Consider the following 24,059-nt stretch of genomic DNA (forward strand, 5'->3'; position numbering starts at 1 on the left):
CTTCAATTAGAGCTTCATTTCATTTATGCAAGATATCTCAATTTGAATATATACACAACACAGACTCTGCAGGGTCAAGCCCCATCCTTCATTCCAGAACATTTGTACCCCCTCCAACTAACGAATGCCGCATAGTACAGTACTTTCCTAAACACAGGCTCCCAAAACACAGCGGCCGCCCACTCTTCATCCTCCCCAGTCTTCGTATATACTGCGGTCTTGAGTGCTCGAGGACGGGAACTCGTCCGGTTTCACATCCGCCGGAGGACAGCCCTGCCCGTACGGCAGGGGACTCAATTCCACGGTGAAGTCCTCTTGCGCCGCCAAGAACTGTGGACGGGCTTTGGAAGGCATCTGATCGGCGCTGGTTTCTGCTAGATGCGAGTCCTCCCCGGCGGCTGTGGATGCAGGCTCAGAGACTTGCGGGGGGTGGGAGGTCTCGTAGAGGTTATCGTAGTCCGACTCGTAGATGAAAGGGTTGGTTGACATGGTGGGCTAGATTTTAGTTCAGTTTCAGAGGAGAGGTGGAGAGTCTAGTATAGTGGTTTTCATTTGTGTGCTGTGCTCGGGTGGAGCATGGGGGGGGGGAGGCAGACGTGGTCGAAGTGTGGATGTCATGCTTACTTATAATTCCGGGGGTTGATGGTGGCGATGACCGACGGGGGTTTTGCGTCACGACAGCCAGCCTCATTGAAATTGTCGCATGCTTTTTTTGCATATACCCCGCGTTGACAAAGCCTGGGTCTGCTGCTACCTAGGATATGATGGTAGGAATTATTGTAGTGGCAGGGATTTAACAGGTCAGAGTTATTTGTTCGACAGGCAGTTTTCCACTACTTAACATGGGTTCCCTCCCGCCAATCAGAAGGAGGGCCCCCCCGGTGAAATAGTAGAGCTACTAGTACATCCTTCTTCCACGGGTCAGCATCCAGCGATTTACCTCTGGAATTCCGGGGTCATGTGCTGCTGCACTTCTTCACAAACAGATACGCCATCCGTCCCAGCTGAAGCAGCCCCACATCACATCTCGCCACTCCCCCTAACCCCTCCAACCCTAAATCTCCCTCTTGCCCGAATCGCCGCTTGTCTCTCCAGAATAGTAGGTGCCAATTGGTGTATGCCGCAAAGACCGGGGTCGTAAGCGCAGAAGACTCCGGGACGTCAAATGCACCGGGCACAAGCCAACTATCGTCGCTGCTGTGGGCATATACAAGACTCTTGTCACAAGCAAGACCGCGTCTCGTTGCAAGTGCCTCTGAACATTCGTCGGTTGTGTCAAACTGAACAAATTGTCGAAGAGGATCCAGGGATTGATCGTGGGTGGCGTCGTGCTATGCATCCAGCGGCGAATATATACAAGAAGTGCGAGGGTTTCTCTGTTCGCGAATAAAGCTCAGCGGGAGCTCACGGAGAACTAAAGATGCATGAATTGCAGTCTTGGTTATGGTGAGGCTGACAGACCACTGGTGGCGACCGGAATCGCGTGACGATCAAGGGTGTTTATCATAAGCATTGAGGGGTGAACAGCGTCAGAGGGAGATTATTGGTTCCGTGGCCCACATCTTCGGAATTCTAGAACATCCTCGACACAGCTTTATCGAATCGAGTAACCTAATTTTTGTAGGAGTGCGGTTTCTGGTAGGAACTGAGTTGTCTATCATGATGAGAGCTTAATTTGAGCAACTGTGAGTTACCACCGGAAAAGCTCGGCTCGTGCACTCCCCAGAGAAACCATAGCCGAGCGACTAAAATAGACAAGCGCACGAGGCTCCTCCGCGTCGAAGATAGGTAGGAAGTCCGATAGTCGCGCCACGGTAGGCACATCTGCACAACTCGTCACATCCTCGAGACCCTCTTCCTCGATCTCAATCCACTTCTCAGCTATTGCTGCCACGACGGCACTATTCCAGATGCCTTCTTGGACCGCCGAAGCGCGAAGTACACCAACAGCACGGCGGCGGATGTGCGGGTCGCGGCACCGCACGGCGACGTTGAACATCGCGGCGATGATGCCAAGATCGAGCGAAAAGGTTTTGGGTGGCGATACCGAACACGAACAATTTCGGCCGGGGGAAGCCGAAGAGGGAAGTGGAACAATAGACTCCGCTAGAGTCGCCATCTCTGCAAAGAAGGAACAGTACCGGTCCCACTGGACATGGTCGCCAGCTTCAGCCTGGCCCGCGGGCTGGAAGATGTCTAATGAAATCAAGTAATCGAGCTTGCGGAGTTGAAGAATGGCGACGGCGCGACGCTCTCGTTCCGTCAGAGGGGCACCACGGGCACGCAGAAATCGGTCCAGCGCGATAGACCACTGTGCCAGAAGAGACATGGAGGTATCCCTTAGGTTCACAGCTGCGGAATTGATGCTGGGGGTCGGTCCTGTGTGTTCCTGCACGGATGGCAACTCAGCGGGCGCGTTTTCGCTCCGCAGCTCAGTGCTGCGCTGCCTGTAATAATACGTGTATATCTCCAGCGTTTCACGGGCGTCGGCCAACGAGTGGAATACCATCGGCCTGTTTGGGTCGATAACAAGCTCTGGCCAGAGGTTGCAACGCGCTACGCTTCGGCGATGGACGGTCTGTCGAGCGAACTGATCAGATATGGAGCCCGCATCCTAGCTCAAGGAAGGAATTGGTACCACAGTAATTTGCGCCTGCAAACGAGTAAAAAGACCACATACGATCTCGAGCGGCACATATGGCGTACGACCTACACTGAGAGTCACAGAGGTACCCATGGTGCTGGTTCGGAGCTCGTCGAGTATCTTCAGTCCGCTGGTGATGTGTGTGATGGCCGAGCCGGACTGGCCACGCATAGCCTTGAGCCCAGCTAGTACGCACAATCTGATGATAAGCAATGGAATAGCTCAGACGCACCTCAAAGCAAGCAAACAGGATACATGCTATTAAGCAGACGTCCAGGGGCTGCGATCCGCTGGTTGACGATGTCAGACAGCGCACGGCGCGCAGATATTGGCGCAGTGCAAAGGAGTCCTGCACGGCCTGAGAGCCAGAGCTAGTCGGGTTACCCGCATTACGCTCGAAACACTCATGCAGTGATCCCAAAGCCACTGTGACATGACGAATGGCTGGCTCATGATGAACAGACTGCAGTAACAGGCGTTCCCAGAAAGCGCACTCGAAATCGCCGGCGAGCTGCGGTGCGGTCTTCGCTATGAAGAACTGAAAAGAGCGGCGCTCCTCCTCGCCGCCAAAAAGATCCAAGGAAGGAGTACTGAAGGAACGAGGAATGAGCCGTCTTGCATGTGAGCTCAATCGTGTTGCTGTCAAGCTGGAAGATTGTGCTGGAGCGGGATTCTCATAGCCATCACACACGCGGCTCGTTGAGGTGCACTGGGAACAGGCGGGGCGCTCTTCACTGCACTTGATACGTCGCTCTTGGAAGTCCCATCAGGCAAGGTTGCTGTATAAATGGAGAATGCCACGGTCACTCACTCCTGAATCGGGTCAGCAGGGATTACGGCGGACTGCGGAACGGACATACTTGCAGGTCAAGCAGCCGGTGCGCGTCTTGGGCCGATACGCCCGCTTGCGTTCTTGCGGTGCAACCCGGGCCATGAATGGGCGAAGTGTGTCTGAGCAACAAGCCGTGCTTAGAGGTCTACCAGATGCATGTGGGGTTCAGAGTCAAGGTTGAAGTTCAAGTCACTGGGGATGAAGCCATTTGAAGTCACATGGCCAACTTGCCCCTTTTGAGCTTAGTCGACCGCGTCAGCCGGAAAGGGTATTTATAGATCAATACTCAATACCCAAGTTATCACAAGATTTATACTATAAAAAAGCTATCATAATCGCGATCCAAACACCTATCTCTAAATCTATTGAATGATCCCCCAGAGATCCTGTAACTGAGACAAAGAATCAAACTGCTATACTATGCGCTATCTTGTTCCCGCAGCATCTGCCCATGGTCATCAGCAATTTGAGGACAGTTAAATATCGATCAATTCACAGGATGTCATACCGTGTCGTTCCATCCGGCAATCTCCGCCTTGCTGTACACGCCCATCTTCTTCCGCTGTTTTCGACTGGGCATATCGCTATCCTTCCCTGGCATCATACGGCCAGGGTGCACCACATTGAGCAGCACCAGTGCGACCAACATGGGCACGGAGTCAAGGCAGTATTGATACGCCTCATGGGAGGGGATCTTGCTGTTGAGCCCCTGCGCGTACTCGCATAGACGAAAAATGATACGCATCTTGCACCTGTCAGTCCAGTTTCATCGTACTACTTGAAAAGCAAGGCACTTACCGTGATCAGCGCAAGACATGCGTAGAGCACATAGAGCAGCAGCAAAGCCTGGTTCGTGTCCGGTCGCCGCTGCTGGAGAATCTTGCGGTGGAAGAAAATCGCACAGACAATGAAGACCAGGACGAAAAGCTGCTGCACGCCCACGCCGGCCATGTAGGTGTGCAGGCCGGCCATTTCCGTGTCGGTCGAGACGTTATTGCCCGCCGCTTGCGCTGCGCCGTAAACCTGGATAATGAATGCACTAGGGAGTTGTCAGGGTGGAGGTCTGCGACACGCGATTATTGAAGGATGCATACATAATGTCCAAAACGACGAAGAACCAGCCAATATGCCACGGCCGCACGCACAAGACGCGCGCATCGTTGGTGAAGTTCCACACCATCCGGCCCATGACCATGTACACAAATGCGTTGGTCCACAGGGGCGCCACGAGGATCAGCACGAACCAGGCCGCATAATCAGTGTAACTGTCCGGGTTGATGATGCTGAGCACGCGGAAGATGTAGGTCAAGGTCTGGATGAGCCCGGACATGACGATCACCCAGCAATAGAACTTGCGATACAGGATAGCTTGTGCGGTGTGGGCGAGAGTCGTCAGGGCAAAGAGTACGGTAAACAGGTACGCTGCGCCGATCGAGGGACACAAGTTCCACATCGTCGTCTCGGGATGTGCCAGTGCTAATCTTGCCATTAGCGTGTGCTTGCTTCAGTTGGTGTTTACCCATCGTGACATACCTTTGCATTGTGTCATGATGGCGGTGATTTTTCGAGAGGCTCTTTGAGTGTGTGAAAGTACGGAGTCATCCACGTCGAGCTGGGATGAGCCATGGCTGCTTTATGTATCAATCGTGGTTTCATCCTTTGTTCGCTGCCTAGTTGACAGGATCGAGATCATCGTGAAGCTGTTCCATCGCGCAAGGCTGCGTCTACGAAAATCAGCCTGATTGGCCCCTTCGTATGGACGCACCAATCACCGCACGCATGTTGGGCCCCACTTCATTCTGGAGTCCAACACAGGATTCAATACTGGCAACTCGCAAGAATTGTGAGTTTCACATTGGAAAATTCGAGTCCGACTGATCTTATCTTCGCAATGTTGGAAATCTTGGCAAGACTCCGCCTACAATAACCCGTGGGTTGCGTGGACTTTTGTTCTGAACACAAGTGGCCCTTCTCGACCATGGTCATTGGCTGTAGCACAAGGTCAGATTCAGTCCATAAGTACTAAGTGTTCCTACCACTAACTAGTAAGTATTAACTGTATTTGTCAATGCCTGTCTCCCAAGAGAACAAGTGAAACAAATGCCATCTGATCCCACAGCTATCGCAGGTTGTGAAACAAGGTCGAAAACATCGGTGCGAACCTCATAGGGTCCAGATATTGCTTGGCAGATCATGCAAATCTGACCCGTCTGTAGCCAGGAATTCCGCTGGTGCCATTGCTCTTTCTCACTCAAGATTTGAGCAAGCTCGAGCTTTGGAGCACCCGGGTCTGGGTGATTGGACCCCCTTCTTGGTGTGCATCTTCACCAGCGCCATGGGCCGGGATTGTGGATTTCCGATCACCTGCGAGACGGTATGCATGGGCAATATTCAGATCGGTGCATAGAGCATCTATGTGGTCACGACCCAGGGTGCAAACGGCGATTCGAATGTGGGGTTGAGTAGTGCAAGATAATTCCGATAGCTTGGGTGTTGATATAGTTAAGTACAATAAAACAGTTGCAGTGGGAGGCAGCCCCAGGCTCCGTAGAGTGGTGCCTAGCGTTATTTACGTTGATAGTCGAGGATTGTGTCCTTTTCTACTTACCACAGGGCCAACCTTTCGCCCTCCTCATCTCCGAGTTTTGTCCTCGGAAAGATTCCGTGCGCGATACTTCAGTCTTCCAATAAACAGCCAACGACCACTACAGTACGGAGTGGTCAGGGGAGATATCGAGTCAGGCCCTCTCATCCAACGATACATCTCAAAAGAAAAAGTGGAGAGCCCTGGTGTGGCGAGTTGACCTGTTCTACCCTGAAGTATCCTCCCTCACAAGAGATTCCTAGTGTATGATTCCGTTTATTCCTAAGGCCCGAGTCGCAGACCCCGGCCGCAAAGGGGACCTTCGCCCACGCGATCATCGAATCGGCACCATCTTCGCGTGGAATGCGCGCGGACTTTTCTTTCCCCAAGAACTGGAGGAGTAAGGTGAATATCACTCAGTCAATGAGGAATGGCTTCTGTATGATACAGCTAATCCTCACTATCCACACCAAGTCAACCCCTCGCACCCAGCATCCTCGCAACATCACCTCCAACTACACACACCCACACATCAACCTACATCTTCTCCATCCTCCCCCCTCCCAAACCATCCACAGCCCTGATCAACGCATACACCGTCTCCAACACCGGGATCTCCACCCCGACCCTCCTCGCCCCTTTCACCACCGTCCCGATAATCACCTCCACCTCCATCCTCCGCCCCATCTCTCGATCCGTCTGCATACTCGTCCTCACCGGCCCCAGACCCTGCATTTTCGTAATCTGCTCATCCACCAACTCCCCGCGTAACTCCACCCCCTCCGCACGTGCCACCGCCACGACCTCATGCATCAGCCGCTTCGTCAACGGCAGCGCATCCTCCGAAGACAGCAGCCAGGCCTGACAATCCAGCCCCGTCAAGGTGGTGAGAGTGTTCCAGGCGCAGTTCCACATGAGTTTCTCCCAGCGGGTGCGTTGCAGATCCTCCGGGGAGAGCGGGGTGACCGGGGTAGGGTGGGGGTTATCGGACCCATTGAGCAACCCTATAAAAGCCTCCAGGAGGGTTTGTGCCCGAGGGGTGAGCGGCTGGAAGAGGCCGAGTTGGGTGGCTTCGGAGGTGGTGTGGGTGACGGTGCCGGGGGTGGGTTGGTTGGCGCCGACCCAGGTCTGTGTCCCAAGGATAAGCATTCATTTAGCAGGGAAGAGAGGGAAGGGGAGGGGTTCTGTGTCCAGGGTTCAAGGTGCATGCATGCATGCATCATACCACGCAGGAAAGAATCTCATTGCCCGAATCATACAATCTCCGAAACGGCGCCTCATTCCCCACCCCATTCTGGATGATGACAATGGTGGTCTTCGCCGCTGTGATGGCTGGGGCGAGCGAGCGGGCGACGCTGTCGATATCGATGGCTTTATTCGTGCAGACGACGTAATCGAATACCGGGGAGGCACCGGGGCTGATGAGGAGGTCGGAGAGCGAGCTGATCACTGCAACAACAACCCCGTTTTAGTTAGTATCGTCTTTGCCTCGGGGCAGGAAAGGGCAGGGTCGACACGTACGTACCGTGGTCTGGGTGGAAGCGGTGTTCGCCGTGATTTGCGCTTTTCAGGAGTATGCCCTGCTCACCATATGAGTACACTACATATGATTCTCCCTGTCCCGGGTAAGGGGGACGTACATGCTCTTTCACAGCCGCATAATTGGAGCGTGCCACGACCGTCAAACGCACGCGTGGGCTGTTGCGGAGGATGAAGGCGTAGAAGGAGCCGATGCTGGGTGGGTTATGTGGGGTGGCTCCGGCGTAGATGAGGGAGAGACTTACGCGCCCAGTCCGAAGAGGAGGACTTCGATCTTGTTCTCGGACATTTGAATTGATGTTGTGCCCCTCAGGATTACATGGATGTTGGCGGGGGGGGGTGAAGGAACGTGGGGGGAGGGGGTTCTTATACCTGGTATCGATCGTGCGGGGGTCGGGTTGATTTCCGCCGGGATTCTGTCCGAGGGAGCGTGGGGGACAATCACTTCTGAAGAAGTAGACTCTCAATGATTGGGGTAATCATTGGAAGCCACTTCACGAAGGTTATAGAGCTGTACAGAGCACTGAACATTGTGGTCTAGGAGGAATACTGAAACCAGCATCTAGCTGATATAGCAGCTTCAGCTGCAACCTGCCAGCCCTCCTGCACCACTCTACATACCCACCCCAATAACATCAAACGTCCATTCATCTATTGTACCGTAAACATTATCTATAACCCACCCCCAATTTCCTCCAAACCACAGCTATAACCTCCTGCGAGATCACCTACCGCATCACATTCCGCACTCCCGTCTCCATCCACAGCTTCGTATACTGCTTGTGCAACCAGAACACATACCCAGGCATAGGCGGCGCCCCCGTCCCGTCCACCTGCTTCGACCCCTGGAAGAACACACTTTTCAGCCCAAACTCCGCCACCCCATCCTCGGGCTTCACCACCGCACTCAACTCAAACAACCCGTCCGAATCCCTGACGCCTTGTTTTCGGGGTGAGTCGCCACAGCGCACGACAATCCGCTCGGGGGTCTTCTCGACGACCTCAAAGTGATCGGTGATGCGGGTGCCGACCTCGTAGGTGCTGGTGCGCAGATCGGCGCGCGTCCAGAGGTCGGTGGCCGTGCTGCTGTTTTCGTACTTTTTCGAGAAGTAGCGGCGTTGGTAGGCGTATCCTTCACCCATCAAGGACAAAGTATTAGCTTGCGACATCATAACGAGTATACAAGTTGTGCTAGCTGCTACCGGCTAGCTGCTCGACGCCCCAGGACGCTAAGCGCGTGCGGCAGCTGCGCCGACTGCAGGTCAGGGTCAAAACCTACCCCATCCACTGTATACCCCCGCGCAGAACGCCTCCGTCAATTTTCCCTTCTTCTCTAGTAACGATGGGTTGATCTCCGATAGCGGCACGCGCCGGATGCACAGGTCGTGGCTGGTGGGGTTGTTGTGCGGGTTCAGCGACTGATAGCCCGGGGTGTGGAAGATGGGGTCGGAGAGCGGCAGCGGCACGAAGACGGAATTGCGGGTGGCGAAGAAGAAGGCGCCGAGGGAGGCGGTGCCGCCAATGGTGGTGAGTTTGAGGGCACGACGGAAGAGGCCCATTGCGATGTTTTTTTTGGGGGGGGGGGGGGGGGAAGATGCAATGGAAGAAGATGGTGGAGGGGAGATACTTGTGATGCTGGGGATGGACGGGAGGTGATGACGGAGTGAATGGGCGGGAGGTGAGATCATCGCTTCGGATCGGAACAACTCCGGGTGGTTGGCTTTTATCCTACTTATTTTGCTTAATTAAAGATACACTACGGTCGAATACAAACCACCCCATAAGCTCTCCATAGCAATTTTGCAGGAAAGTCTCCGGCCAATAGGTTTTGAGTATAAAATCGTAGAACGGGATACTCTTCTAACTGAAAAACCATAGTATTGATATTTAATAAATAGTCTAGTAGATATACAGCTCTGGATGCTCTATAATGATCCAACTATTCTCTATTACACCTGGATAGCCCTAGTATATATGGATGATCTGGAACTTCTATAACTTGAATTGAGAGGACTCTATATCTGTATTTAATAAGTTTTTGTACTTCTCTTTGTAATTAGGCCCGGCGGAATACTGCCAAAGATGAGCTATTGAAATGGTATACGAGTTTCAATAGCAAGTGTTTCTAGATTCCATCGATAGTATTACTATAGAATCTAAATATAGACTATACTACCTCCAAATATTAAAGCCCTGAGTAAACTATATTTAAGTATCTATCTTCCTCGTCTTCTATAGGATCTTCTATCACCAAAGGTCGTCGAGTGCTTACACAAGCAGGCTCTGGCTACATACTAGTATCTAATTAGCATCTCTAAGATTATTCCCCTGATGTTGAGATAGACTGTGCTGTATCTATTAAATAAAAGCTGGGATTTAGTCAGATCACACCGTCTTCTACAATTAAATATACTGTACTTCGATCGGGTTCCCAGGGGAATCACAGCAGACAATCTTATATACATATTGCTCGATACTGCATGCAACAGTGCCTTGTTGGGTTATAGCAGGGTGGTATGCTAGACCCCGACTGTCCAAATAGAGAGCTGCATATGCATAGTGAGAGTAGGAACCACTACCCAATCACTGCAGCTGACCTTGTGACGAAACTCAAGGCGTAACTTAATCAGAATCTAGATTATAATTGCACTCCAATCGGCTCTTGTGGTCATACGGGATACTATTCAGGATCACTTGTGCTACTTTCGGATATACGGTTGTTGGGAAAGGGACGACTTCGCGGCTCTTGGGGGAGGTGTCGCGCGAAGCAGAGGTATTTCTCGGTGCTGTCGATTTGGCCCACATCTACTTTCTTCACGGCGCGGGACAAATCCGTCATATACTACTGATGGGCTGGGGTGGTATAAGCATGAGCCATATAACTCTCGACAGGACCATCCAGCGTGTGATTTCTCAGTCAGTGAAGGAGATCCATGCTTTAGGTATTTATCATCAGGATCTTCGTCTGGAAAACAATTCATAGAATACTGATCTCAAACAAGTCTTAATTATTGATTTCCATCGAAGCATATTAGAGCACTTCCATCGAAGCACAAGCAACCCGTCCTTAAACAATTACAATGTGGTCCTAAAGAACATGAATCGAAGAAGTATCGTGTGGTGTAGGAAATTAAGGCTGCTGGAGATGGGACCTTGTACTAAAGCAATACAGGAACTCAACAGGCACTACAGATACCCTGTACAAAAGCAATTAAACGAGCCGCCATCGCTGTGCACTAAATGTTTTTTTCTAGGCTAATGTCTTATGACCATTTATTACCCAGCAAGCGTGACCTCCACCGTTAAGACGATACGAGGTTGATGTTCTTAACTACTTCATATATGTGGAAACCATTCCCTGTTCGCCTTTATGCGGTGGGTTTGCCAGCGAATATCCTATCTTGACCGGTGTATGTGGTAGCCATGCTTTGACATGGTTTTATCCCCGGCTTTGGATAATAAGAGACCTGCATTGGTCAACAGATTTGTGTCGGTGTGCTAAACATCTACAAGCTGCTCTTAGGATAGATGCCATTGGGCATTGGAATTGAAAGACTTAGTCTGTCGTGCATCGGCGTCATTTTATGGATTCGCCCGTTATGTATACAAACGTTATGGCATAGAGTCAGTCACCAAGTTAAGGAGCCTAAGCGGTCGTCCGATAAATCAATTCCACAATGGCTGTTTGGCTATCTGTAGGCAGCGTAGTATGACAGCATCTATCATTGTCAATGTGAAAAGCCCACGAAAATGGGAATATATAATATACCACGCACGGGCGTGTTAATCCCGTCGACACCCAGACTTACTCCGTAGTGAGCAAGGTACTCGTGGTCTCATCACTCGATGGATCATGCAAGATTGATCCGGCTTGGTGGTTGATGGCTGGCTAGCATCGATTTCATCATCTCCGTCCAGAGCATTAGCGTGATTATCGAACCATACTCTGCTATCTGAGTAAAACTCCTCGCAAGCACTGGGTATTTTGTATAACTCTATAATAACATTGTGTATATGGTCTTCAACAGCAAGTTGCTTATAGATCTCAAGATCCTGTTTACTACTAATGGACTGATATATAAATCATCGACCATAGTCTTCTAATGTAACTAGCAGAATAAATCACTGTTGTATATTCTTATATATCAGTTAAAGATAGTAGTAAATAGACTTATAGATTTTCTACTGTTTAGATTTATAGTTAGTCTACAGGAGAAGTCGTAGAGAATAGTATTCTCTGGTTAGAGAAGAGATTTTACCTGTTGCAGAGTAAGACGGTGTTTGTACTTGTAGAGGCCTCCATAGAAGATCATGGCAATATCGGATGTACTCTGGAAAAGTTATTGGTTGGTTGTGCTCTCTCTCTTGCTACTTCCGTTCCTCTGCTTGCTTTCTCAGCTCGGCTTCCTGCCTTTGGCGTTCCTCCGCGAGCTTTCTTCCCTCCTCTGCCTTGGGAAAATTGAAAGCAGCAAGAGTGTATACACTGATTATGAAATAGCATGTTTGATGTAGGTTCGAGCTCTACATATAAAGCTGTCTTGTCCTGCTTTTTCAGATTTCGTAATTAAACTCTGTGGGTATAATTGCTCCTATGGCTGCGTCCTCAGGTTCACGCAAGAGTCAATTCAATAGCATTGCACTTATAGATTCGATAAGCAACGACTATCAATCACCGTCGATGGGAAACAGGAGAATAATCACATTAGTTAATCTTGGCTTTTATTTATTTACTTGGACTGTACCTTGTCTAAGTTACCTGTCCGGCAATTACACTACAAGGCTCGTCTATCAATTGGAAGGTAAAAGAGTCTTTTCTTTTGACCTGAACAATCCTCAAAGTGTAGCATTCTATGCTATAGGGTACTGCCTCCCTTTTGCCGAGGTTAGGTTGTTCCTCTATAATAGCTGGGATAGATTAATCAAACAAAGAATCATCTGCTATACCTCTTTTTTTTTAGAGTCTATGATTTCAACTAACCTCACCTATCACCCAACTGAATATTCACTCGAAGACAAGTGGAAGATCATAAATCATTCAACCACCATGGTATCTACCCATTTTATACCCACAAAACACAAATAACCACCCAGACAAGAAGTACACGCACACAAACCAGATACTAAAACATTCAACAACACACCCCCACCTAAGATCGAGGCCACCTCTCCAACCAATCCCTCACATACCGGCCCAGAATCCCATCCTCGACGATCCTCAACCGGCCATTGCGCAAGGTCACACTATCCCTCTCCGCGCGCTCCGTACAGAAGCTGGGCTCCTTTCTCCCCTCCCCGCTATACATTGCCTCGTAATGGCCCACGAGCTTCACCGCAGGATTCACCCGCTCCTCGCCGCGGGCCTCACTCTCCCGCAAACGGTCCAACCACTCCGCAAACCCCACCACCTGGAACTCCATCCCCAACGCCCCCAAACTCCGCAGCAGCTCCCCCCACGCAAACGGATACGGATTCGTCAGATTATACACCGAGTCATCATCCTTTTCCTCCGCCGCCGACCAATCCTCCGAAGTCGTACTGAGGACCGACCCCCGTCGCGACGTCGGCGGGGTATGCGAGCACGTCCGCGCAATCTCCAACATGGCCGCCACCAACTTATCCACCGGTAGCCAGGCGCACTGCACCCCGTGCAAGTCCGGGAGGACGCCCAGCGTCAACGCGGAGCGGATCATCAGCGGCAGCGCCTCGGTGTCGTTCCAGCCCCCGCGCTTCGAGTGGCCCGACACCTGGCCGATGCGCAGGGAGAACGCGCGGGCGCCGGCGGTGCGTCGGGCGGCGCTGACCAGGTGCTCGCCGATGAGCTTCGAGCGCCCGTAGCCCATGGCCAGCGCCGCGTGCCAATCCTGCATCGGGGCGTCGGGGACGGTGCGCTGCGGCGACGCCAGGGCGGTGGAGATGGAGCTGCAGTACAGCAGCACGGCGGGGGAGGGGAGGAAGACGCTGAGGGAGAACTGCAGGAGGTTGGCCAGTCCGTGGAGGTGGGGTTCGAAGGCGCTCAGCGGGAGGTTGAAGTTGACCGGCCACGCGGTGTGGATGATCAGGGAGACCGACTGGCGCAGTTCGGTGTAGGTGGATGGGGAGAGGCCGAGGTGGGGTTGGTCCAGGGCACTGGTGAGAGCGATGATCTTGTGGGTGCGCGCCGGGGGGATGAAGAGGTTCTTGCGATGCAGGGACGAGAGGATTGCCTCCTGCGCGTTGGCACGGCGCGTGAGGCAGTAGATGCGCGCGACGGTGTCGTCGTGGACGAGTTTGTAGAGCGTGTGGGCGCCGATGGAGCCGGTGGGGCCCGTCAGGAGCTGCGGTCTGCGTTAGGGAGATGCGGTCAAACGATAGTCAGGGTCAAGGATGACTTACAACACTGCGGGTGTTGGCCACCTGGTCCGGACAAGGAGTGTGGACGGGGAAGGAGGCCGAATATTTCTCCAGCAGCCCCGACATCTGCGCCAGCTCGTCTTCCTCCGACACTACCACCCCCCCACTCGCCGCAGACTGGCCGATCTGCGCCGCGTGGATACACTCCGCCAGCCGGGCGATGCTGCCAGCCTCGAACACCAGATTGTGGCCGATGCTCTTGGGGTCGGCCAGCGCAAAGTCCCGCAAGATCCACCGGCGCAGCTGGATTGCCTGGAGACTATCCATGCCCTGCGCGAAGAAGTCCGTGTCCAGGTCGATCTCCGCGAGGGCCAGCTCCTCGCGACACAGTTGCAGGAGATGCTCCTCGGTGGCCTGCAGATCGAGCCGCAAGGTCCCGCTCGCAGCCTGCTCCATGCGGGTGTACATGCCCTCAATCACCTCCGCGTAGCGCGCATAGACCTGCGCGCGGATCATCGAGCCCTTGTCCGTCCGGGGCACGAGGCGATCGGCCGCCAGCACGACGACCATGTCGCGGGAGATCTGCGAGAACTGCTCCGCGTGCGCGTTAGCCTCCTGCACACTGGGCCAGATGAGGTCCCGGAACTCCTCGTCCGAGTAGCGATGCGCGCCGCCAGCCCGAAAGACGAGCAAGCCCGGCACCGCCCTGCCCACCCCCACCACCACCGCCTCGTCCACCAGTCGGTGCTGCTTGATGCGGCCCTCGATGGGCAGGGGGAGCACTTTCTCTCCGTTGACCAGCGTGATGCGGTCGTCGATGCGCGAGACGTACTTCCATCGATCAGGGATCGTGGGATGCGGGGTGAAGACGTCGCGCGAGTGGTAGGAGCCCGGCGGGTTGTCCGAGTTGGACGCGGTCAGGGCCGGGTGGCCCTGCAAATAGACCACCTCGTAGAGCTCGTCGCCGATGGGCTTCATCCAGATGAAGGGGCGGATGTTGTCGAAGAACCGCATGTAGTTCCAGTAGGGATCGTTGGCGGGGCGGGAGATCGACTCCGCCACCAAACCAGCTTCCGTTCTATACGTCGAATGTGTTGGTTAGACCTGCAACATCACCTCCACCATCCTCCAGTCAGGGAGAACTCACAATCCGAAAGACCCGCCAAACCGAACCCCCTCTGCCATTAGACGATCGCCCAACTCGTCCGGACACGGGGCGCCGCCGTAGGTTACCGACTCGCACCGTCGCAGGACCTGCAGGCCGCGTGGACTGTCGACCAAGAGCTGGAGCAGATAGGGCACCCCCTGGACAGACTCCGGACGGGCCGCCTCCAGGGCCGCCACAGCCGTCCGGGCCGTGAGGGGCAGCGCAGCGTCCCACATGTAGGCGGTGCGTCGCATGTACATGGCCTGGAGGGCGGTCGACAGCCCGTGGAGGTGGAACCAGGGAAGCGAGTTGAAGGAGGTGAGGCCGGGGCCACGCATCGGATGGGTCATCAGGGCCTGGTGGCTGAGGTACAGCGGCTTGGGGGTCCCTGTCGAGCCGGAGGAGTGCAGGATCAAGGCAATCTTATGCACTTGCCTCGCCGGGCTGCGGCCGCGACGGAGCATCAAGATGGCCGGTTCCTCCATGGCATCCTCCTCCTCCTCCGGCGAGGGTCGTTGGACGATGGGGCGACACGCCACCAGCTTCCGACGCAGAATCTCCCCCATCGTGGTGCGGATGGTGGGCGTCTGCCCGTACAGGATCGTGTCACAGCCGACCATGTCGAGCAGGGCGACGCAGGCCGAGGCCGACAGACGCGGGGACAGCATCATGACAGTGTACCCGAGTCGGCTCAGCGCGAAGAAGGTGATTACCATGTTCAGGTCGGAGAGGGTGAACAGCGCCACGATCGCGCCCTCCTGGCGAGGCTGGGGGAGGTCAGGAGTTGTCCCACGGGGGCAGGGAGAAGGGCAACTCACAGGCTTGAAGCCATAGTCCATCAGCGTATACACGGCCTGGTCGATCATAATGTCCAGGTCCAGACCGGAGAAGTACTCGTACTCCACCGTCTCATCGGGGGAGGGTCGGGGATAGGCCAGGATCGGATGTTGAATGGGATCCGCTGCTCGGAGACGAATCAAGTCATCCAACATGTGTAGACGACCGAAGCGAGAGATCAACTCTTCGGGCGAAGAGGGCTTGTGCCTCTTGGGCGAGGGCCCGTCATGATGGAGTATACCCATGGTGAAAGGCTGGATGACGTGGAAAAGAATGAGCGTAGAGGAGCTACCACTGGGCGTGACAGGAGTCCTTTTAAACCCAACCCGGAGGGGCTCCGGAGTGCACTGCGTCAATTAAGAGGGAGATTCAATGAATCACTGTCTCGGGAGTGTCGCAGTGGCAAGCCGGCTACGAAACCACCCCCTATATCCCGTAGCATCATAGATCCAGAGCGGTGAAATGAACTGTCTCCAGTCGAATCCAAGTATTTTTATTTTTTTTTTCCTCTGACGAATATATTTTACCTTTTTTTACCCTTGCGCTGCTGACCGTGACGTGGGTCCGAGGAAGATGACGAGGGGGAAGGACAGAAGAACAGACTCCAGCTTAGGGCTCTGTCTGGCGCTGACCCAAAAAAAACATCCCCCGAGCCCTAACTTCAACGCATCGACGGAGTATCCTCCGTAGTATTGCACGGGCCCAGATCGGGCCAGCCCATTTAGCACGATCGGAACAGGACGTCCTTCCCCCAAACGATCGGCTGACTTATCCACTAGGCACTCCGTACATACCAGATTACTTCACCTCTCCGCAGATCCCCTCGGTGAGGCGGGTTCTACTGCTGGAATGGGGGAGGGGACTGTCACACTGCAGCGGCGACTGCACGAGCGGGTGGCCAGACGATCGCCAGTTATGATGAAGACGTTGCGTGATACTGCATGAAGCCGTCCGTCTTTTCTTGACTTCATCACCGCAGGGAGGGAGAGACCAGGATGAAGTCCCAGTCACCCGGACTGTCGGCTCCAGGAACCTGGTTCGTTCGGTCTTATTCGGCCAGTCAGAGGTGAGCGGATCGATCGACGATCATCCTGGCTCCAGGTTTGTGCCCTCATGATGATGATTGTTACTAGGTTACTAGGTTACTAGCCTGGGTAATTTCTCCTCTATTTTCAGCTGTCTCAGCCCAGTGGGGAATTACACATGTCTTGCCTAGACACTGACAGATGGGCGACCAAATGAAGTGCGCGACGGAAGGGGGAGGGGGGGGGGAGACAGACCGACCCACTGTCGCGGGATGGCCGGATTGCGATACGGAGTAGTTATCAAGGAGAATGACTGGTGTAACTGAACTGAACTGAACAAGAGCCCAAATCTTGTTGCGCGGTCTTCGTGTTTAGCCTTTTGGCGTGGTTTATTTTCAGCCGAGCTCTATTTCGGTGGTGGAGTGGACGGAAAGACCGTGAAGTGGCGTCGCAAAAGTTACCGACCAGGGGGGGCACATCCAGTACACAGTACAGTAGTTCACGCAAGTGAGCAAGAGGACGAACTGCGCGTGCAGGGAGAGAGACTTTGCTGTCTGTGTGGTGCTAAAGCAAGCACTCTCCCCTCTGGATTTGTGCAGGGGAGTTGGGATTTTTGGTTAAGCCGAGGAATGACAAATTCTCCGCCTGGAAGCGAGACGGAGAAAGTGACATATCAATTCACAAGCGCGAATTGACCTTCAGCTGAGGGGGAGGGGGGGTGGAGACACGGCGACTAAACTAAGTACTGTAGTAGTGTTGGAGACCTAAATTGACCCAAGATAACATCCCGAGCAATGTCCACTCATTGAACAACTATCAACTATGGAGTACGTACATACTTACATCTGGAGAAGAGACAGATCGTCCCGAAAGGTTCGGGGAAGAACCTCCGCTCCCGCCATTATCGAAAACCCCCTTGTCAGGTTATTGTTTGTTTGATACATACTCAGTATCTCAGTCTGTCTTCCCGGTTGGCTTTCTCTTGCCCTCACCGATGTTTTCCCGTGAAGAAAAGGTGTTGGAGTATCATAGCTCCTCGACTATTAGACGCACCCAACCGGATTCGATTCAGTCTCCTTCGAGCCGCCCACGCTGGAAAAAGCAAAAAGATGAATAAAAGCACCAACTTCCAATTAGCAGCAATATTGCCTCGTCCGGCGCATCGAGCTGTCCAATCCTCCTTCATCAATTCCCTCGCCCTACAGCTCGTGTCTCATCAATCCCTGCTCTTCGACTCCACTGATCATCCTTGTGTGACCGCAGAAGAAAATTCTTTTCTTCAGTCTTTCTACACTGGGGGGATGGTCTCCCCCCCCCCGGTTCTGGCATCTAAATCATCTGACTCAACCACCATGTCGGGACTTTTTTTACGGTGGGTTGTTGCACTGTCCAGAAACAAAATACGATGGCAGTCCACAAAGTCCCTTTTGATTCAGGTACCATTTTCCCAAAAAGAAACCACTGTTGGAAAACGTTGGCGGTATCTAGCCGGGTGGATCACTCTGCCTCGGTGACTCTCTGTTGTAGTCCATCGAGATCATCGACCACTAACCACATGAGCAAATGCTTAGATGAACTACCCTCCGAAATCCTGGAACCAGAGGAACCGGAACCAGTTGAAGTGCTACGAGCGAATCATAGGGTGGACGATTCGTCACTCGAAGGAAATATGGAGGGGTTATCGCCCATTCCATCGGGGGGATGACGATTGAGTTTTGTCTTGTCGCAAGATATTTCCTCGAAGTGATCGCAGTGCTCATGCCTCGCTTCCCTTCTCGCGAGACGATAAACCATTCGCTCGATTCAGGGAATGGATAGACGTCTCCAGTCGCAGGATTGCGCCGATCCATTGTAGCGGCTAAACCGGTGCTGGCTACGGAGTAGCTTAGCGGATGGTCATATCCAGGATCCCGGAAATGAACACACCCCCCTCAGCAGCAGAGGGTCCGTGGGATAGGCTCGTGTGGTGGGGAGGGCAGACTCGTGCAGGACGATCGGCTGGATGGTGCTGTTCTTCTACATAGACTTCCTGGTGATGCGATGATGCTAGAAGGGTATAGCCGAGCAAAGACGACTGGCGGAGATGTGCGCGAGATGATGACTGGATGAGCGATAAAATGTAAATGTACCCCACGGTGCCTGAGATCGCAGCTGTGAATGACGAAGACGGGGCTGGCAACTGTGGCGCTGGGTGGCGCTGAAGACCGAAGACCTCCACGAAAGAAGACGATTGGAAGCTTCTCTCCGGCTGACGATCGGAAACGTAGTAGATGCAATCGAAGGGGAATGGGTGATCTGCTTGATGCAAATGCAATTGATGAGATACTTGCGACAATGAGTTGATATCGCAGAGGCCATACTCATTGTAAACACCACTATGTCATTTTGGTTGCCAATCCTGCTCCAATCTTAGCAAATCCAGTTTGACCAGACTACGGTAGGTAAGTTGAACGTGCGATACGCATCTACACCAAGAAAATCCCAGATCCCAGCCCTCCACCGCACCAGCAGGTGCATCAACGTGTGACTCTGTGCAAGGGACGGTAATCCGTCCATCCTCCGTTCCCTTGAAACCAGTCTTTCCCAAAAGGAATCTCCCAGACTTTTATTTTCCGAGACACCCTCGCGGGATCCCTGTCTGTCATCCACCAACCAATTATTGAAACCCTATACCTTATCCCGATAAAGGGCCAGAATCATCATGCACGGATAACTGCACTGCATCCTGGCGTCAGAGAACCAGAGCTGCTGCACATGTTCATATAAAACCTGACGCCTTCTTTCGATTGTTCTTTTCATGCGCGATAGACTCACACCGCTTGTTCTCCCGCTGCAATCAAAAGCAACAACTTCAGTGATATTTATCTTCCTGGTCCTGTCTGACCTTCAACATCTATTTTCTACTGCATAAACCTTGTCCCTCTCATTCTGATTCTGACTGTGCATACGCATACGCATATTCCCAAGCCTTTACCTCTTTTCGTTCCAATTGCTCCATCACCATGGCCCCAATTTCCCTCTGTGATGGCAGCAGCAGCAGCAGCGACGCCAACAATCCCCTTACATCCACTCCCACTCAGAGCCTGCTTCCTCTCGTCGAGCAGATCAGACAGGCGGTAATGCAAGAAGAGAGTGCCGACCGAAACCCCAACGCGCACTTCCAGCTCCTGGGTCTAATCGACGACCTCAAGCGAGCAGTCGAGAGCCCAACCGAGACGCTGCTACGGTTAATCTACCAGGTCTGCCTCCCTTCTACCCATAGAACCTCTCCAACCCGATTCACTAACCGGACCCTCAAAGCCCCCGCAAAACGCCGCCCTCCGCACCGTCATGGATATGGGCATCTTCCCATTACTGATGGAGCACAGCAAGGGGCTATCGGCGAGCGAATTGGCTGAGCACACCGGGGCCGAGAGAGCGTTAATCGGTGAGTTTTGTTTTTTTGGGGGAAACGTTACCGACTTGCCCTGGTGTGGGACACACTGACACGACCGTTGGACGCCCAAAACAAAAGTCCGCCTCATGCGTCTCATGGCCTCTCTGGGCCTCTGCATGAACCCCACGCCGGAATTCTACCGCGCGAATGCGAAGACCGCCGCCTTGACCCAACCGATTGGGCGGGATGGGATTCCTTGCATGTATGTGCTGCCCGGTGGAAAGGTCCCCTCCCCCCCCCCTCCCAGCACAATCATTCACTATCTACATACCCAACAGACCTAGCAACCAATCCAAGCATCAATCAGAACAACAGGAAAACTAATGATGAATGGAAAGATACGACCTCACCCTCGCCACCCTCACCAAACTCCCCGCCTACTTCCACGAGCACGCCTACACCACCCCCAAGGAATACTCCACCAGCCCGATGAATTACGCTGTCGGGATGGGCCAATTCGAATGGCTGGCCGCGCACAAACCGCGCCAGACGCGATTTAACTCGTACATGGCGAGTCGACGGCAGGGGAAGCCAGAGTGGTTTGAGATTTATCCCGTGGAGCGGCTTACTACCAGCACCACCACCACCAGCCCGCTCAAACAAACCCCGGAGGCAGTCTTCATCGTCGACGTAGGCGGCAACCAGGGCCACGATCTACTCAAATTCCAAGAGCGGTACCCCCCGGACCAGATCCCAGGGCGTCGGGTGCTCCAGGATTTGCCCAAGGTGGTCAAGTGGGATGTGGGGAGGGGGATTGAGGCGATGGGGTGTAGTTTTCTGGAAGAGCAGATGGTCAAAGGTTCGTCGTCTCGTTTCCCCCCTTGCAGGAAATGTATACCATTGAAGTATGCATGTGTATGTGTATACATTCGAACCTTCAATAACCCCAACTCTATCCCGACCGGTATATACACACACACACACAGACTAAAACACTAAGTGACAGGCGCACGAATCTACTACTTCCGCGCCATCTTCCACGACTGGCCTGACAGCACCTGCCAAACCATCTTATCCCGCACCGTCGCGGCGATGGAACCGGGGTACTCGCGCGTGCTGATTATGGACATGGTGCTGCCCGACACCAACGTCCCGCTGCTCCAGGCCTCGCTGGATATCCAGATGATGAGCATCGGGGCGGGGGTGGAGCGGTCGGAGCGGCAGTGGCGGGCGTTGTTGGGACAGGCCGGGTTGGAGGTGACGGGGATTTGGAATCGGCATCCGGGGATGGAGTCGGTCATTGAGGCTACTAGGGTTGCTTAGTACTTGGTTAGTTCACCACTAACTGAGAGTGAGGGATACAAGTACACAGTACACAGTATACGATACGGAATAGAGTCTACGTGCGAAAGTTGTTGTTGTTGTTGTTGTTTCACCAGGGTCTGTGCGGTGGATCTCTCGAGACGAGATACATCAATGTTCCTTTTGAAGAAGAAGATGACAGGTCACCTTTCCTCCAGAGTCTGGAGCACAGAGTACGGAGACTCCACTCTACCTATCGTACTTGCCTAGAAACCTCCTTACTGGAATTAAAGAAGCAATACAGCAGCACATACTAGAACTAATGAACGTACAGACTACTACTGTAGTTAAACTAGGCGCATCCTGCCAGAGTCGCACACAGCTGACACAACCTCCCCATCGAAAACTCTTTCATTCCTCAATATCACAACCCCCTTGCAGATCTCGTACTTTGTCCATTGAACCACCCCACAGCTCTGAAGCTTTGTCGTGACACATAGTGTAAACTCTATGCCAGTTTGAACTTGAAGTGATCCTTTGCGTGTATCTTCTCGAGCTTATACATCTTCCATTGCATATACCGTGCTACTTGCCGCACAGACGTAACTCACCGTAAGTTACAGACTAACTCTTACTCAGGGCTTTATGGAAGCCTGATAAGCATAACTACACGTACAGGTACACCCCGTCACAGTGGGGCTGGCCGGCCGGCCTGTCTGGACGTGCCCCAAGCTCAGTTGTCAGAGCTGTCATATTGGTTTGGCCGCAAGGGGGTGGCGCGGTGGTGGTCATGGGAGTGAATTGACTCCGTGCACCCCGTAAGAAGGCATGGGCTCACGGCAGCATTACTCCCTCGTAAACAGTACTATGGAAAGGTTGGGTCTGGGACTGGTTACAATGGCTATTGTTTCGGATAGTGCCTCTTCCTGACAAAATACCAGGGGTAAGAGAGAAGATGAGCCCAGATGAGTCCTGCTGGGGTTCTGTGCGCTGGCGCGGTTGATCTATCGAGTTCCATTGAGCATGAAGAGCTGTCAGTCGAGACCGACGATGAAACAGCTGGAGTGGTTCCCTTTGGGCTTCGGCGCGATCATCGAAGAATACATACTTCCCATGGTTGCACTTCATCGGATTGCTCCACTGGGGCTTCTCCCCCCCGAAGAGACTACCAAGACCAGCCCCGTCGGAAACCGCAAGATCGAGCATCAATTCTAATACTGATATCTATCTAGCCTGTTAAGTAACTAAAAGCAGGTAGCCAAAGGCCAGCGAATCAAACAGTCAGCCAGTATGGTCCAACGAATGGACGAAGCTATAATACATGAATCCACAATAAGGGAAGACAATTCCAGGGATATATTGCAACAACAATTTCAAACAATTACGATACTCCTCAAACCAGCAGCATCATGGCCAGAGCACCAACGATGCTGGACGCACCGAAGGACAACTTGCTAGCACCGCCAGTAAATAGAGGGGTGGAAGGAGTGGTGGCAGACGATGATCCAGATCCAGAGCTGGAGCCCGAGCTGGAGCCCGAGCTGGAGCCCGAGCTGGAGTCCGAGCCCGAGGAGGTGCCAGAGGTGCCAGAAATGCTGCTAGACGAGGTAGGAGCACTGGTTGGGATACCAGGAGGTGCAAGTCTGCTTGATGAAGGGGCGATAGAGAATGAAGGCACGGCAGAGCTAGAGGGGCCGGTTCCGATGGCGTCGGCGCCAGAGGGAATCACTCCAGAGCCGGAGCCATGGCTGCCACTGGCGGAATCAGAGCTACCCTGGCCATTGGCGTCGGCACTAGCTCCACTCACAGTAGAGCCAGTAGCTTCAGCACTCGCACCGCTCGAGGCAGAGGCCGAGCCGGATCCAGATCCAGAGACGCTAGAGCCACCGTTGGCTTGAGCGCTGGCGCCAGAAGCAGTTGAGTCAGAGCTGCCCGAGCTGGCGCTGGCCTCAGCACTTGCTCCGGCAGCAGTGGTGCCAGTGGAGTCGCTAGCAGAGCTAGAGCCAGAAGCACCGGCAGAACCAGAGGAACCGGTAGCACCAGAGGAACCGGTAGAGCCGGTAGAGCCAGCGCTGGTCTCGGAAGAGCCGCCAGTGGAGGAGGTATCGGCAGAAGTGTTGCCAGAAGAGCTGCCAGAGGAACCAATTGAGCTGGTGCTACCAGTGCTTCCAGTAGAGCCAGTAGAGATACCCTGGTTCCCGTTAGACTCTGCGCTAGCACCGCTTGCGGTAGAGGCTGAGGGGGACGATCCGGTACCCGACTGGGTAGACGAGCTACCAGAAGAAGTGTTGCCAGAAGAACCAGTGCGCGACTCGTTAGATGCAGAAGCGCCAGTGGAGGAGCCAGTAGTAGAGCCAGTCGAACCGGTAGAGCCAGTCGAACCGGTAGAGCCAGTCGAACCGGTAGAGCCAGTCGAACCGGTAGAGCCAGTCGAACCGGTAGA

The 24,059-nt window shown here is 53.5% G+C and overlaps 9 protein-coding genes across 9 annotated transcripts; 2 read left to right on the forward strand and 7 right to left on the reverse strand.

Annotated features, from left to right (window-relative positions):
* Positions 1 to 1,690: 1,690 nt before the first annotated feature.
* Positions 1,691 to 3,578, reverse strand: BP01DRAFT_308553 (Zn(II)2Cys6 transcription factor; the record flags this gene model as incomplete). Its single annotated transcript, XM_025572344.1, has 4 exons — positions 1,691 to 2,614; positions 2,639 to 2,818; positions 2,877 to 3,395; positions 3,501 to 3,578. The coding sequence occupies 4 exons, from the start codon at positions 3,576 to 3,578 to the stop codon at positions 1,691 to 1,693; spliced, it is 1,701 nt and encodes a 566-aa protein (XP_025426327.1).
* Positions 3,579 to 3,978: 400 nt separating this feature from the next.
* BP01DRAFT_419527 (RTA1 domain-containing protein) lies at positions 3,979 to 5,142 on the reverse strand (the record flags this gene model as incomplete). Its single annotated transcript, XM_025579411.1, has 4 exons — positions 5,010 to 5,142; positions 4,571 to 4,952; positions 4,275 to 4,515; positions 3,979 to 4,221 (listed from the first exon to the last, which is right to left on the reverse strand). Exons 1-4 carry the CDS (start codon positions 5,023 to 5,025, stop codon positions 3,979 to 3,981), a joined length of 882 nt encoding a protein of 293 aa, XP_025426328.1. The 5' UTR covers positions 5,026 to 5,142.
* Positions 5,143 to 6,597: 1,455 nt separating this feature from the next.
* BP01DRAFT_395963 (ketopantoate reductase family protein) lies at positions 6,598 to 7,888 on the reverse strand (the record flags this gene model as incomplete). The annotated part of the gene is made up of 5 exons (XM_025578440.1): positions 6,598 to 7,188; positions 7,286 to 7,509; positions 7,586 to 7,640; positions 7,701 to 7,794; positions 7,845 to 7,888. 5 exons carry the CDS (start codon positions 7,886 to 7,888, stop codon positions 6,598 to 6,600), a joined length of 1,008 nt encoding a protein of 335 aa, XP_025426329.1.
* Positions 7,889 to 8,239: 351 nt separating this feature from the next.
* On the reverse strand, positions 8,240 to 9,184 carry BP01DRAFT_361362 (uncharacterized protein). The gene is made up of 2 exons (XM_025576130.1): positions 8,879 to 9,184; positions 8,240 to 8,731 (listed from the first exon to the last, which is right to left on the reverse strand). Exons 1-2 carry the CDS (start codon positions 9,156 to 9,158, stop codon positions 8,328 to 8,330), a joined length of 684 nt encoding a protein of 227 aa, XP_025426330.1. The 5' UTR covers positions 9,159 to 9,184; the 3' UTR covers positions 8,240 to 8,327.
* Positions 9,185 to 10,151: 967 nt separating this feature from the next.
* Positions 10,152 to 10,582, forward strand: BP01DRAFT_410732 (uncharacterized protein; the record flags this gene model as incomplete). The annotated part of the gene is made up of 2 exons (XM_025578886.1): positions 10,152 to 10,216; positions 10,288 to 10,582. 2 exons carry the CDS (start codon positions 10,152 to 10,154, stop codon positions 10,580 to 10,582), a joined length of 360 nt encoding a protein of 119 aa, XP_025426331.1.
* Positions 10,583 to 11,382: 800 nt separating this feature from the next.
* On the reverse strand, positions 11,383 to 11,682 carry BP01DRAFT_308549 (uncharacterized protein; the record flags this gene model as incomplete). Its single annotated transcript, XM_025572343.1, has 1 exon — positions 11,383 to 11,682. A coding segment is annotated over one exon (300 nt), but the record flags the coding sequence as incomplete, so codon positions are not given.
* Positions 11,683 to 12,604: 922 nt separating this feature from the next.
* On the reverse strand, positions 12,605 to 16,177 carry BP01DRAFT_330173 (putative NRPS-like enzyme). Its single transcript, XM_025573006.1, has 4 exons — positions 15,895 to 16,177; positions 15,077 to 15,843; positions 13,972 to 15,007; positions 12,605 to 13,913 (listed from the first exon to the last, which is right to left on the reverse strand). The coding sequence occupies exons 1-4, from the start codon at positions 16,156 to 16,158 to the stop codon at positions 12,747 to 12,749; spliced, it is 3,234 nt and encodes a 1,077-aa protein (XP_025426333.1). The 5' UTR covers positions 16,159 to 16,177; the 3' UTR covers positions 12,605 to 12,746.
* A 3,585-nt stretch (positions 16,178 to 19,762) lies between these two features.
* On the forward strand, positions 19,763 to 21,637 carry BP01DRAFT_351590 (S-adenosyl-L-methionine-dependent methyltransferase; the record flags this gene model as incomplete). Its single annotated transcript, XM_025573847.1, has 5 exons — positions 19,763 to 20,177; positions 20,239 to 20,365; positions 20,453 to 20,576; positions 20,713 to 21,173; positions 21,321 to 21,637. Exons 1-5 carry the CDS (start codon positions 19,941 to 19,943, stop codon positions 21,635 to 21,637), a joined length of 1,266 nt encoding a protein of 421 aa, XP_025426334.1. The 5' UTR covers positions 19,763 to 19,940.
* Positions 21,638 to 23,009: 1,372 nt separating this feature from the next.
* Positions 23,010 to 24,059, reverse strand: BP01DRAFT_369990 (uncharacterized protein; the record flags this gene model as incomplete). The annotated part of the gene is made up of 2 exons (XM_025576576.1): positions 23,010 to 23,390; positions 23,424 to 24,059. Coding segments are annotated over 2 exons (1,017 nt in total), but the record flags the coding sequence as incomplete, so codon positions are not given.

The sequence above is a fragment of the Aspergillus saccharolyticus genome (assembly GCF_003184585.1).
Source record: "Aspergillus saccharolyticus JOP 1030-1 unplaced genomic scaffold BP01scaffold_72, whole genome shotgun sequence".
Classification (NCBI taxonomy): domain Eukaryota; kingdom Fungi; phylum Ascomycota; class Eurotiomycetes; order Eurotiales; family Aspergillaceae; genus Aspergillus; species Aspergillus saccharolyticus.